Source organism: Hyla sarda (assembly GCF_029499605.1).
Source record: "Hyla sarda isolate aHylSar1 chromosome 1 unlocalized genomic scaffold, aHylSar1.hap1 SUPER_1_unloc_8, whole genome shotgun sequence".
Taxonomy (NCBI): Eukaryota; Metazoa; Chordata; class Amphibia; order Anura; family Hylidae; genus Hyla; species Hyla sarda.
The window spans coordinates 28,342-41,596 of record NW_026607594.1 but is presented as its reverse complement, the minus strand read 5'-3'; the positions used below and the strand labels follow the sequence as shown (position 1 = coordinate 41,596).

At 44.0% G+C, this 13,255-nt stretch overlaps 2 protein-coding genes across 2 annotated transcripts in view; one reads left to right on the top strand and one right to left on the bottom strand.

The window, feature by feature from the left end:
• The window catches only part of LOC130298279 (zinc finger protein 850-like), a 232,337-nt gene that overhangs the window by 197,185 nt on the left and 21,897 nt on the right, over window positions 1-13,255 (bottom strand). The window lies entirely within an intron of this gene.
• Window positions 2,130-11,146, top strand: LOC130298280 (oocyte zinc finger protein XlCOF22-like). Its single transcript, XM_056551210.1, has 2 exons — window positions 2,130-2,849; window positions 9,730-11,146. Exons 1-2 carry the CDS (start codon window positions 2,144-2,146, stop codon window positions 11,124-11,126), a joined length of 2,103 nt encoding a protein of 700 aa, XP_056407185.1. The 5' UTR covers window positions 2,130-2,143; the 3' UTR covers window positions 11,127-11,146.

Below are 13,255 nucleotides of genomic sequence, written 5' to 3'. Positions count from 1 at the left end.
GAGTTCAGCAGTGCAGGATAGACGGGATGGTGAGTTAAGGACCTGTGAGAATGGTCATGTGACAGCAGAGTCCCGATTGATCACATGACTGTGACATCATCGCAGGTCCTGTAAGTACACGGCTCCTGTACAGCTCTGCAGGTGGAGGTATGTGTGAGGTCACATGTTGCTGTTAGATGTTTTTTTTTGTACTATTAACCCCTTCAGAACCCAGCAGTTTTGCGTTTTAACCCCTTAAGGACACAGTGATTTCTCTTTTTAATGTTTTCCTTCTCGCCTTCTAATAGACATAATGATTGTGATTTCCTCTTTACAAACCCATATGAGGCTTCTTGTTCTTGTTGTTGTTTTTTTTCACCACCGGTTTGTACTTTGTAATGACATCACTCATTTTACTGCAAAATCTACAACAAGGGTCAAAAATGTTTATTTGTGGGGTGAAATCTGGGTTCTTCTGTTTGGACGCAGTGCACATTACGGTAATAATTCTCTTTATTCTGTAGGTCCAAACGATTACAATGATAAATGATTTATACAGGTTTTATTTTAATACTTTTAAAATATAAAAAAATTCGAACTTTTTGTACAATAATGAGTCTGTATCAGATTGTCCTACCTTGTCCCCTATAACTCTCTTATTATTCCGTATACGGGGATGTATGAAAGTCATTTTTTGCGCTGTGATCTGTAATTTCAACTAATTTTGATGAGACTCTTTGATCGCTTTTTAAGACTTTTCTTTTGGCCCGTGAAGTTGTATTTTTTTACGTTTACGCCATTGACCGTGCGGTTACACATATGTTTAGATTTATTTTTTGTTTACATAATTTTATTTAAAAAAATTGGTTAATGGGGAAGATTCAATCGTTTATTAGGGGAGGGGCTTATTCACATTAAGTTAATGTTCTTTTTACCTTATTCCCAGTTTTGTAGTCCCTGTAGTAGACTATTACATGGAATCTATAGATTACATACACTGATCAATGCTGTGATGCTGAGGCTGCCTGCAGGATTGGAGCGTCGTTCAGACAGCGTGGAGCGAGGTTAGGGACCTCCACCCGTTCTCTCAGCTGACCGGGACCCCGCTATTTCACTGTGGGTGTCCTTATCAGCTCCACTGAGCTACCGGAAATAGATTTTTGGCATTGGTGATGTCCGGCATTAGCAATGAGTCCCAGATGCTGATAGCAGGTAGGACCTAGGGGCGATGAATCGTGCTGAACTCCTGACTGTGCGTCATAGACTGGCAGCGGCCTCCCTCCCCTCCAAATCTTATCACTTTAATGACAAGAGTCCCTGCTCTGAAAGGGGTTTACTGCACAAGAGCAGAAGATATGCCAGATTTGATGCATCTCCTGCTTCGGAGCTGGGCCCATGGCTATACATTATATACCTCCTGCCCAGTCAGCCATGAAGGAGTTAAATGATGGTGATGCATTGCCACTTACCTTTTTTGGGGCCACACACTATACAGATAGCTGCTTATTGTCCCTTCTACTTGCTGGGATAAGAACAACCAGTCTAGCTAGGGTTAAGTGGCGCACAGCACTGCCAATTCTATCCTTAGGGGCCAGACAGTAAGCAGCCAACTATATAGTCCCGGGGGAGGGGAGCAGTGATACTATGAAATATCACTTAACTCCTTACACTCCATGGGACGGGCGCTTTGGGTATAATGACCTGAACTGACAGCTGGGTCATGAGACTTGTGGTCAGTTCGGGACATGTGACCATAATATAGAGGATCTGCCCCGACAAGTATTCACCTCATCATCCGAGAGCAAGAAGATAAATCATGTGCAGGAATATCCCCTCAAATGTCTCCATATAACATCCTGGAATTGTATAGAATTAAATGTTTATTCACAATACAGGTTCCTATAAGGTGTCAGGACGTGGCGGTCTATTTCTCCATGGAGGAGTGGGAGTATGTAGAAGGACACAAGGATCAGTACAAGGATCAGGTCATGATGGAGGATCAGCAGCCCCTCACATCACCAGGTAATAGACATGACTATATACACACGTCCTCTCATTATTTGTATGTAAAGAATGAATTCAGTCTCTGTATGTGTTCCCTACAGTCAGATCCTGTAAGAGAACAGCACCAGAGAGGTGTCCCCGTCCTCTTGATGAACAGAATATGAAGGACATTACTACAGGGAAAGATCTCATCTATATTAATGCTACAGACATAAAGGAAGAAGAGACAGATGTGAGCGGTGATGAGCAGTATAAGGAGGACATTCCTACAGGGAAAGATCTCTTTTATATTAATGCTACAGACATAAAGGAAGTAGAAGAAGAGACAGATGTGAGCGGTGATGACCAGTATAAGGAAGTCATTTCTACAGGAAAAGATCTGATCTATATTAATACTACAGACATAAAGGAAGAACAAGAGACAGATGTGAGCGGTGATGAGCAGTATAAGGAGAACATTCCTACTGAGAAAGATCTGATCTATATTAATGGTACAGACATAAAGGAAGAAGAACAAGAGACAGATGTACGTAGTGATGAGCAGTATAAGGAGGACATTCCTACAGGGAAAGATGTGATCTATAATAATGCTACATACATAAAAGAAGAAGAAGAAGAGACAGATGTGAGCGGTAATGAGCAGTATAAGGTGGACATTCCTACAGGGAAAGATCTGATCAATAATAATGCTACAGACATAAAGGAAGAAGAGACAGATGTGAGCATTGATGAGCAGTATAAGGAGGACATTTCTACAGAAAAAGATCTGATCTATAATAATGCTCCAGACATAATAGTAAAAGCAGAAGAGACAGATGTGAGCGGTGATGAGCAGTTTAAGGACATTTCTACAGGTAACCACCCAGGTAAGTAGTGATCACTAAATACAGAGAAGGGTCACAGATTCTATTCAGTCACTGGCTAGAATAATATTTTGGGGGAAGTAGTGGTGTAACTAGAATCTCTGGGACTACAGGCCAAATTTTGGAATACCATCCCCCTCCCCCAAAACATATGTCAGGCTGGGGCCTCCCAGCTCCTCTGGGCACAAGTGACCTCCGCTCCGTGCAGGGATTACTGTCAACCACTGCATGAAGAGGTGCCCGACATACCTCTCTATAAATCTCTATGGGAGAGCCGGAGATATACAAACGGGATGCCAGGCAGGAAATCACGGGGGTCTCAGTGGTCGGACCCCTCACAATCAGACATTTATCCCCCCAGGATTCTGTAACTAGGGGATAAGTACTCAAGTACTAGAGTTTTCCGTTAACACCATAACGACCATGGACGAGTATACATGTCCAGGGGGATGCACGTTCCAGCACCTGGACGAATATACACGTCCATGGTTCTTGTGGGTACTGTCCAGTGTACCCACAAGATCACAGCAGGGACTCGGCTGTAACACACAGCCAGGACCCTGCCGCATTGCCGGGACCTAAGTAAACTTTGGTCCCAGCAGTTTAACCCTTACAGCCGCGATCAGAAGTGATCGCGGGCTGTAAGTGTTTTGATGGAGGGAGCTCCCTCTGTCTTCCCTGCAGCACCCCGCAGCACGACCGCAGGGTGCTGTGTGTAATCCCCGGCAGGCAGGGGCCTGCTGCATTGCCGGAACCGTGTAAAAAAAAATGTAAAGAAAATAAAAAATACATTTATTAAATAAATGAAAAGTAAAAATGCATAATGTGTAGGATTACACGGCGCACATCCCATATTACATGCTGCGGATGCCCGGCAGCAGTCACAATAGTGAGCTCCCTGCTGCGGCTGGGTATCTTTGTGTGTCCACTCATAGCGTTGGATTTCCCACCGGCAGTCATGAGCGGACACACTGAGCTACCCAGCCGCAGCAGTGATCTCGCCCTTGTGACTGCCGGGGGCATCCGCAGTGTGAAATACTCTGCGCTCTATGTGACCCTACACTGCGTCCCGTTCATACTGCGTTTCAGCGTTATGTTACAGATATCCGTCAGCATCAAGTCAATAATAATGATGCTGACGTATACTGTAGCAGCTGCAGTCATTTCTGAATGAGACGAGTCCAGTATACATTGGATCCCTTTTCTGACATGACAGCGGACACCGATACTGCAGAAATGCCGTATGAATGGGGACGATCACCCAAACACCCAGTGATGGATATATTCACCATGAGTGGATGATTATTCCCACAACATGGCGGATATATCCATCAGGAACTATAACTGTCAAAGACAGCCGCGCGTCACTGCTAGAAGACCAAGGACCAATCAGAGCGCTCCCTGGTCCAGACAATACACTTGTGGGGGTTCTGACAGCTCCGATCCTTTGCAGACATGGAGTGGGGTCTATAATTCATATATTGATGTCCTGATAGCCAAAGGGGGCTCCTCTCCTTCTTGGCCCTACCAGGCTGTCAGGCAACCAGATATGGGGTACTGCCCAGCCCGGGACAAACAGCATGATGTGGGGCGCATTTCCTCCATTTCAAAAGCGACCAAAATGATGTCCCACAAATAAAGAATTTGTGGAAAAAAAAGCTAATTGCTATTTTTTTTCCACTGAATTTGAAATAATTCTATCCAAACAATAAGAGCTCAACATTCTCACTTTGAGCCAGATGTGAGCAATGATGAACAGTATAAGGAGGACATTCCTACAGGGTAAGATCTGATCTATATTAATACTACAGATATAAATGAGGAAGAAGAAGAGACAGATTTGAGCAGTGATTAGCAGTATAAGGAGGACATTCCTACAGGGAAAGATCTAATCTATTTTAATACTACACACATAATAGTAAAAGTAGAAGAAGACACAGATGTGAGTGGTGATGAGCAGTATAAGGAGGACATTCCTACAGGTAACCGCCCAGGTGAGTAGTAACCACTAAATACAGAGAAGGTTCATAGATTCTATTCAGTCACCGGCTGCAATAATATTTTCGGGAAGTATTGGTGTAACTAGAATCTTTGGGACTTCAGGGCAAATACTATCCCCCTCCCCCCTATATTGACTCTATAGCAGTTGACTTGATACCATCACCACTACATAGTGACTGAATAATACCGCCATACTGTTTATGAAACACATTATATACAGAATAATATTCCTCCATATAGAGACCATATAGCAGTACATACCAGCAGTGACTAACAGGTGACGTCTTCCTGGAGTCGTTCTCTTCCTTTTTGTACGCTGAGCGGACTCATGTTGCAGTAACTCTGCATAGATCCCATGTCTTTAATTGTCCTGGACACTTTCTTCTGCCACAAAGACCCCGAAAAGCCTTAGTTCAGTTACCCCAACTATGGGTCCTACCAGGGGTCAGTCATCGACAAAGAAGCTGCAAACTTATGTCCGAACCGCTACACAAGATGGCGCTGGTACCTTCCAAAGAATCCTGAGGAGAGGGGATAAGTGTCTGATCGTGAGGGGTCCGACTGCCTAGACTCCCGTGATCTCCTGCCCAGCACCCCAGATCTCTCCAGGCACAGGTGACCTCTGCTCCGTGCAGGGATTACTGTCGACCGCCGCACCAAGTGGTGCCCGACATGTCTCTCCATGAATCTCTATGGGAGAGCCGGGGATACACAAACGGGACCCCGCGTGATCAAACATTTATCCCCAGAGGATTCTGTGACTAGGCGATCGCGCAGATGTCCGCCATTAACCCCTCAGTCCAGTATACATTGGATCCCTTTTCTGACATGACAGCGGACACCGATACTGCAGAAATGCCGTATGAATGGGGACGATCACCCAAACACCCAGTGATGGATATATTCACCATGAGTGGATGATTATTCCCACAACATGGCGGATATATCCATCAGGAACTATAACTGTCAAAGACAGCCGCGCGTCACTGCTAGAAGACCAAGGACCAATCAGAGCGCTCCCTGGTCCAGACAATACACTTGTGGGGGTTCTGACAGCTCCGATCCTTTGCAGACATGGAGTGGGGTCTATAATTCATATATTGATGTCCTGATAGCCAAAGGGGGCTCCTCTCCTTCTTGGCCCTACCAGGCTGTCAGGCAACCAGATATGGGGTACTGCCCAGCCCGGGACAAACAGCATGATGTGGGGCGCATTTCCTCCATTTCAAAAGCGACCAAAATGATGTCCCACAAATAAAGAATTTGTGGAAAAAAAAGCTAATTGCTATTTTTTTTCCACTGAATTTGAAATAATTCTATCCAAACAATAAGAGCTCAACATTCTCACTTTGAGCCAGATGTGAGCAATGATGAACAGTATAAGGAGGACATTCCTACAGGGTAAGATCTGATCTATATTAATACTACAGATATAAATGAGGAAGAAGAAGAGACAGATTTGAGCAGTGATTAGCAGTATAAGGAGGACATTCCTACAGGGAAAGATCTAATCTATTTTAATACTACACACATAATAGTAAAAGTAGAAGAAGACACAGATGTGAGTGGTGATGAGCAGTATAAGGAGGACATTCCTACAGGTAACCGCCCAGGTGAGTAGTAACCACTAAATACAGAGAAGGTTCATAGATTCTATTCAGTCACCGGCTGCAATAATATTTTCGGGAAGTATTGGTGTAACTAGAATCTTTGGGACTTCAGGGCAAATACTATCCCCCTCCCCCCTATATTGACTCTATAGCAGTTGACTTGATACCATCACCACTACATAGTGACTGAATAATACCGCCATACTGTTTATGAAACACATTATATACAGAATAATATTCCTCCATATAGAGACCATATAGCAGTACATACCAGCAGTGACTAACAGGTGACGTCTTCCTGGAGTCGTTCTCTTCCTTTTTGTACGCTGAGCGGACTCATGTTGCAGTAACTCTGCATAGATCCCATGTCTTTAATTGTCCTGGACACTTTCTTCTGCCACAAAGACCCCGAAAAGCCTTAGTTCAGTTACCCCAACTATGGGTCCTACCAGGGGTCAGTCATCGACAAAGAAGCTGCAAACTTATGTCCGAACCGCTACACAAGATGGCGCTGGTACCTTCCAAAGAATCCTGAGGAGAGGGGATAAGTGTCTGATCGTGAGGGGTCCGACTGCCTAGACTCCCGTGATCTCCTGCCCAGCACCCCAGATCTCTCCAGGCACAGGTGACCTCTGCTCCGTGCAGGGATTACTGTCGACCGCCGCACCAAGTGGTGCCCGACATGTCTCTCCATGAATCTCTATGGGAGAGCCGGAGATACACAAACGGGACCCCGCGTGATCAAACATTTATCCCCAGAGGATTCTGTGACTAGGCGATCGCGCAGATGTCCGCCATTAACCCCTCAGATGCCGTGATCAATACTGATTGGATGATCGGATTGCCCGCAGCGCTGCCGCGGGGATCCGATCATCCAGCATGACAGCCGGAGGTCCCCTTACCTAGCTCCGGCTGTCTCCCGGGGTCTTCTGCTCTGGTCTGCGATCGAGCAGAGGATCACCGATAATACTGATCAGTGCTGTGTCCTATGCATAGCACTGCACAGTATTAGCAATCAAATGATTGCTATAGATAGTCTCCTATGGGGACATAAAAAGTGTAAAAAAAAAAAAAGTTGAAACATGTAAAAATAAAAAGTAAAAAAAAAGGGAAAAATCGCCTACCCCAATAAAAATGAAAATTATCCGTTTTTCCTATTTTACCCCCAAAAAGCATAAAACTTTTTTTAATAAACATATTTGGTATCGCCGTGTGTGTAAATGTTCGAACTATCAAAATATAATGTTAATGATCCCGTACGGTGAATGGCGTAAACGTAAAAAATTTTAAAAGTCCACAAATCCTGCTTTTTTGTCACATTTTATTTAAAAAAATAATAAAAAATGATCTAAAAGTTTTATATATGCAAATGTGGTATCTAAAAAAAGTACAGATGACGGCACAAAAAATGAGCCCTCATACCGGCCTATATATGGAAAAATGAAAAAGTTATAGGTGGTCAAAATAGGGCGATTTTAGATTACTGATTTTGTACAAAAAGTTTTTGACTTTTTTTAAGCGGTACAAAAATATAAAAGTATCTACCCATGGGTATCATTTTAATCTTATTGACCCACAGAATAAAGAACACCTATAATTTTTACCGTAAAGTGTACAGCGTGAAAACAAAACCTTCCAAAATGTGCAACATTTTGCTTTTCATTAAAATTTCCTCCCTAAAAATTTTTTTGGGGGGGTTCGCCGTACATTTTATGGTAAAATTAGAGGTTTCATTACAAAGTGCAATTGGTCACGCATAAAACAAGCCCTTATATGGGTCTGTAGATGGAAATATAAAGGAGTTATGGATTTTAGAAGGCGAGGAGGAAAAAACGAACACGCAAAAATAAAATTGGCCTGGTCCTTGAGGTGAAAATGGGCTTGGTCATTAAGGGGTTAAAGGGGTACTTCGGTGCTTCGGTGTTTTTAACTTTTTGTTCAGAACGCTCGGAGCCAGAGGCCGTGATCATAATGTCACAGCCACGGCCCCTTGTGATGTCATTTTCATGCCCCCTCTATTCGTGTCTATTGGAGGGGGCGTGTCAGATTACACGCCCCCTCCGATACACATGAATGGAGGGGACGCGAAATCGCGATGGGGCGTGGTCGTGACGTCACTGGAGTTTATTTTAGAACGCCCTGTGCTGCGGGAGATCCTGGGGGTCCCAGCAGCCGGACCCCCGCGATCAGACATCCTATCCCCCATCCTTTGGATAAGGAATAAGATGTCTAGCAGTAGAGTACCCCTTTAAATCCCTTTATTCTTTCCCTCTGATACAGAAATGTTCCGGTTCGGGTCACTTTTGTGGGTCCAAATGGAGGTATAGGTGCGGCTGGCGAGCCGAGAGCGAAAATCATTAAAAATAAAGGTTCCTCTTTTAACTTGGTTCCAGGAAAATTTCTCTAACTTTATTAGGACATAAGTCTTTCTATACACATTAATAGACAAAAGACAAAAATGTGATACTCTCTGCCTAGACAGGATAGGGGATAGGTTATAGATCGCGGGGTTCCGACCCTTGTGACTCCCCGCGATCTCCTGAACGGGGCCCCAGCAGTCTGCAGGAAGCGGCCGTTCTGACCCCCACAGGATGCCGCGGCCGACACACCCCCTCCATATATCTCTATGGGATACATGGAGGGGGAGTGTCAGCTGTCGCTCCATGCAGGGTCGGTCCGCCCCCTTTAAGCAGACTGCCAGGGCCCCATTCAGGAGATTGCAGGGAGTCCCAAGGGTCGGACCCCCGTGATCTATAACGTATCCCCTATCCTTTGCCTGAATTCTCTGGCTGGCATGAGGATTATAAAGGGGGCGGTTTGGATGACTGCTCCATTATAACCTGCGGGGTCAGGTGGATTGGGGGGCACGGTCATTTGTTCCCTGACCGGGCCCCATAGCAGTGATTTTCCCTGAGGCTGTGTCCACATGATTGTCAAAGACTGGTGTCCCTGCTCCTTGTAAGGCAGTGGTGTCAACCTGTGGCCCTCCAGATGTTGCAAAACTTCAGAGGGAAGCCTTGATTTACCTTTGGGGACATTGTGCATCCTCTAGAGGACCTTTGGTGTCCAGGCATGCTGGGAGTTGAAGTTTTGCAACATCTGGAGGGCCACAGTTCGACACCACTGTTGTATGGCTGCTCCGCTATCATAGCAACTATCTTTCTTCAGTTTTGCAGTAAATCTTTACAAAGTGCTATTGCTTAGAAATGCAAAAATGTCCTGGGTTGTTAGGGGTTAATACTCAAAAATAAAATCTGTGTTATTCTCTGCAGATTCTTGTAGCAGGAGATCAGAGGAGAATCTTATATCTTCAGATTATAAAGCAGATGATGATATCACACAAGATACATATGAAGAACATTCCATTATCCCAGATACACCCTCAGCCCTTCACAGCCAAGATCTGTCATCTCATCCTTATATACAGGTCCTGTCTTCTCAGTCATCACAGGATGTTCAGCAAAATAAGAGTCACAGAAGGGGTGTTGGACATCAGAAAGATTGTGCAAAGGAAAGGCCATATTCATGTTCAGAATGTGGAAAGTGTTTTACCAAGAAATCAAATCTTGTGAGACATAAGAGAAGCTACAAAGGAGAGAAGCCGTTTTCATGTCCACAATGTGAGAAATGTTTTACTGGGAAACAAGGTCTTGTTCGCCATCAAAGAACTCACACAGGAGAGAAGCCATTTCCATGTTCAGAATGTGGGAAATGTTTTACTCAGAAATCATACCTTGTTGTACATCAAAGAACTCACACAGGAGAGAAGCCATTTTCATGTTCAGAATGTGGGAAATGTTTTACTTATAAATTAGACCTTGTTGTACATCAAAGAAATCACACAGGAGAGAAGCCATTTTCATGTTCAGAATGTGGAAAATGTTTTGCTTTTAAATCATGTCTTGTTGTACATGAAAGAACTCACACAGGAGAGAAGCCATTTTCATGTTCAGAATGTGGGAAATGTTTTAATTATAAATCAGGTCTTGTTGTACATCAAAGAACTCACACAGGAGAGAAGCCATTTTCATGTTCAGAGTGTGGGAAATGTTTTGCTCAGAAATCAGATCTTGTTAAACATCAAAGAACTCACACAGGGGAGAAGCCATTTCCATGTTCAGAATGTGTGAAATGTTTTACTCAGAAATCAGACCTTGTTTTACATCAAAGAACTCACACAGGAGAGAAGCCATTTTCATGTTCAGAATGTGGGAAATGTTTTGCTCAGAAATCAGATCTTATTAAACATCAAAGAATTCACACAGGGGAGAAGCCATTTCCATGTTCAGAATGTGTGAAATGTTTTACTCAGAAATCAGACCTTGTTTTACATCAAAGAACTCACACAGGAGAAAAGCCATTTTCATGTTCAGAATGTGGGAAATGTTTTGCTCAGAAATCAGACCTTGTTGTACATAGAAAAACTCACTCAGGAGAGAAGCCATTTTCTTGCGCAGAATGTGGGAAATGTTTTGCTCAGAAATCAATTCTTGTTAACCATCAAATAACTCACACAGGGGATAAGCCATTTTTATGTTCAGAATGTGGCAAATGTTTTACTCGCAAATCAGACCTTGTTGTACATCGAAAAACTCACACAGGAGAGAAGCCATTTTCATGTTCTAACACAGGGGAGAACATGAAGCAGAGCAAAAAATTATGCAAATAACACATCTATATATTAACCATGTACATAGGATAGTTGACAATAATACATACTTATATATATTTATACAATATATGCTTCATCTCCAAACTTGATATCAATTTTAAAGAAGTTCTCTATATTATACTGCTCAAAAAAATAAAGGGAACACTAAGATAACACATCCTAGATCTGAATGAATGAACTTATTGTATGAAATACTTTCGTCTTTACATCGTTGAATGCGCTGACAACAAAATCTCACAAAAAATATCAATGGAAATCAAATGTATCAACCCATGGAGGTCTGGATATGGAGTCACCCCACTACAGGCTGATCCAACTTTATGTAATGTCCTTAATACAAGTCACAATGAGGCTCAGTAGTGTGTGTGGCCTCCACGTGCCCGTATGACCTCCCTACAACGCCTGGGCATGCTCCTGATGAGGTGGAGGATGGTCTCCTGAGAGATGTCCTCCCAGACCTGGACTAAAGCATCCACCCACTCCTGGACAGTCTGTGGTGGATGGAGCGAGACGTCCCACAACTGCTCAATCGGATTCAGGGGAACGGGCAGCCAGTCCATAGCATCAATGCCTTTCTCTTGTAGGAACTGCTGACACACTCCAGCCACATGAGGTCTAACATTGTCTTGTATTAGGAGGAACCCAACCGCACCAGCATATGGTCTCACAAGGGGTCTGAGGATCTCATCTCGGTACCTAATGGCAGTCAGGCTACCTCTGGCAAGAACATGGAGGGCTGTGCGGCCACCAAAGAAATGCCACCCCACACCATTACTGACCCACCGCCAAACCGGTCATGCTGGAGGATGTTGCAGGCAGCAGAATATTCTCCACGTCTGTCACATGTGCTCAGTGTGAACCTGCTTTCATCTGTGAAGAGCACAGGGCACCAGTGGGGAATTTGCCAATCTTGTTGTTCTCTGGCAAATGCCAAACATCCTGCACGGTGTTGGGCTGTAAGCATAACCCCCACCTGTGGACGTCAGGCCCTCATACCACCCTTATGTATCTGTTTCTGACCGATTGAGTGGACACATGCACATTTGTGGCCTGCTGGAGGTCTTTTTGCAGGGCTCTGGCAGTGCTCCTCCTGCTCCTCCTTGCACAAAGGCGGAGGTAGCGGCCATGCTTCTGGGTTTTTGCCCTCCTACGTCCTCCTCCACATCTCCTGATGTACTGGCCTGTCTCCTGGTAGCGCCTCCATGCTCTGGACACTACACTGACAGACACAGCAAACCTTCTTGCTACAGTTCGCAATGATGTGCCATCCTGGATGAGCTGCAATACCTGAGCCACTTGTGTGGGTTGTAGACTCCGTCTCATGCTACCACTAGAGAGAAAGCACTGCCAGCATTCAAAAGTGACCAAAACATCAGCCAGGAAGCATATGAACTGAAAAGTGGTCTGTGGTCACCACCTGCAGAACCACTCCTTTATTGGGGGTGCTAATTGCCTATAATTTCCACCTGTTGTCTGTTCCATTTGCACAACAGCATGTGAAATTAATTGTCAATCAGTGTTGCTTCCTGAGTGGACAGTGTGATTTCACAGAAGTGTCATTGACTAGGAGTTACATTGTGTTGTTTAAGTGTTCCCTTTATTTTTTTGACTTATAATAAATGTAATATTGTCCCTGACGTTGTATATAGGGAATGTAACGCGTCAGTGTTGTCCCCGCCCCCTTCTCATTATGATTATAGAGACTTTAATTCAAGGCATCAGACAGGATCCGCGCGTCTCCCTTGAAGATCGTCTCTTCTGAACATAAGACGCTGCAGATACTTTTATTTATCACAAACCCTAGACCAGCGTTTCCCGTCTTGACGTCTATTTTCGGTCTCAGATCATAAAATCCATTTTTCTATATGAGAAGTCGTCAATATGTCAGCGTCCCCCGGGTTCAGTAAACATGGGTGTAATTCTTTTCCTTTTCTTTGTCCTCCCCGGGGTATAAAATCCCTAGAGATCTGATCACATCTGGTACAAGATCTCTTTACTTCACACTTTGCGCCATTATTACACGGATTGAAGACCCAGTTACACGCTCGTAAATTCCCATATATGTCGTGGATTGGAAGGAAAAAGGTTCTTAAATCTTATATTTACCAATAATATTTTATATTTTT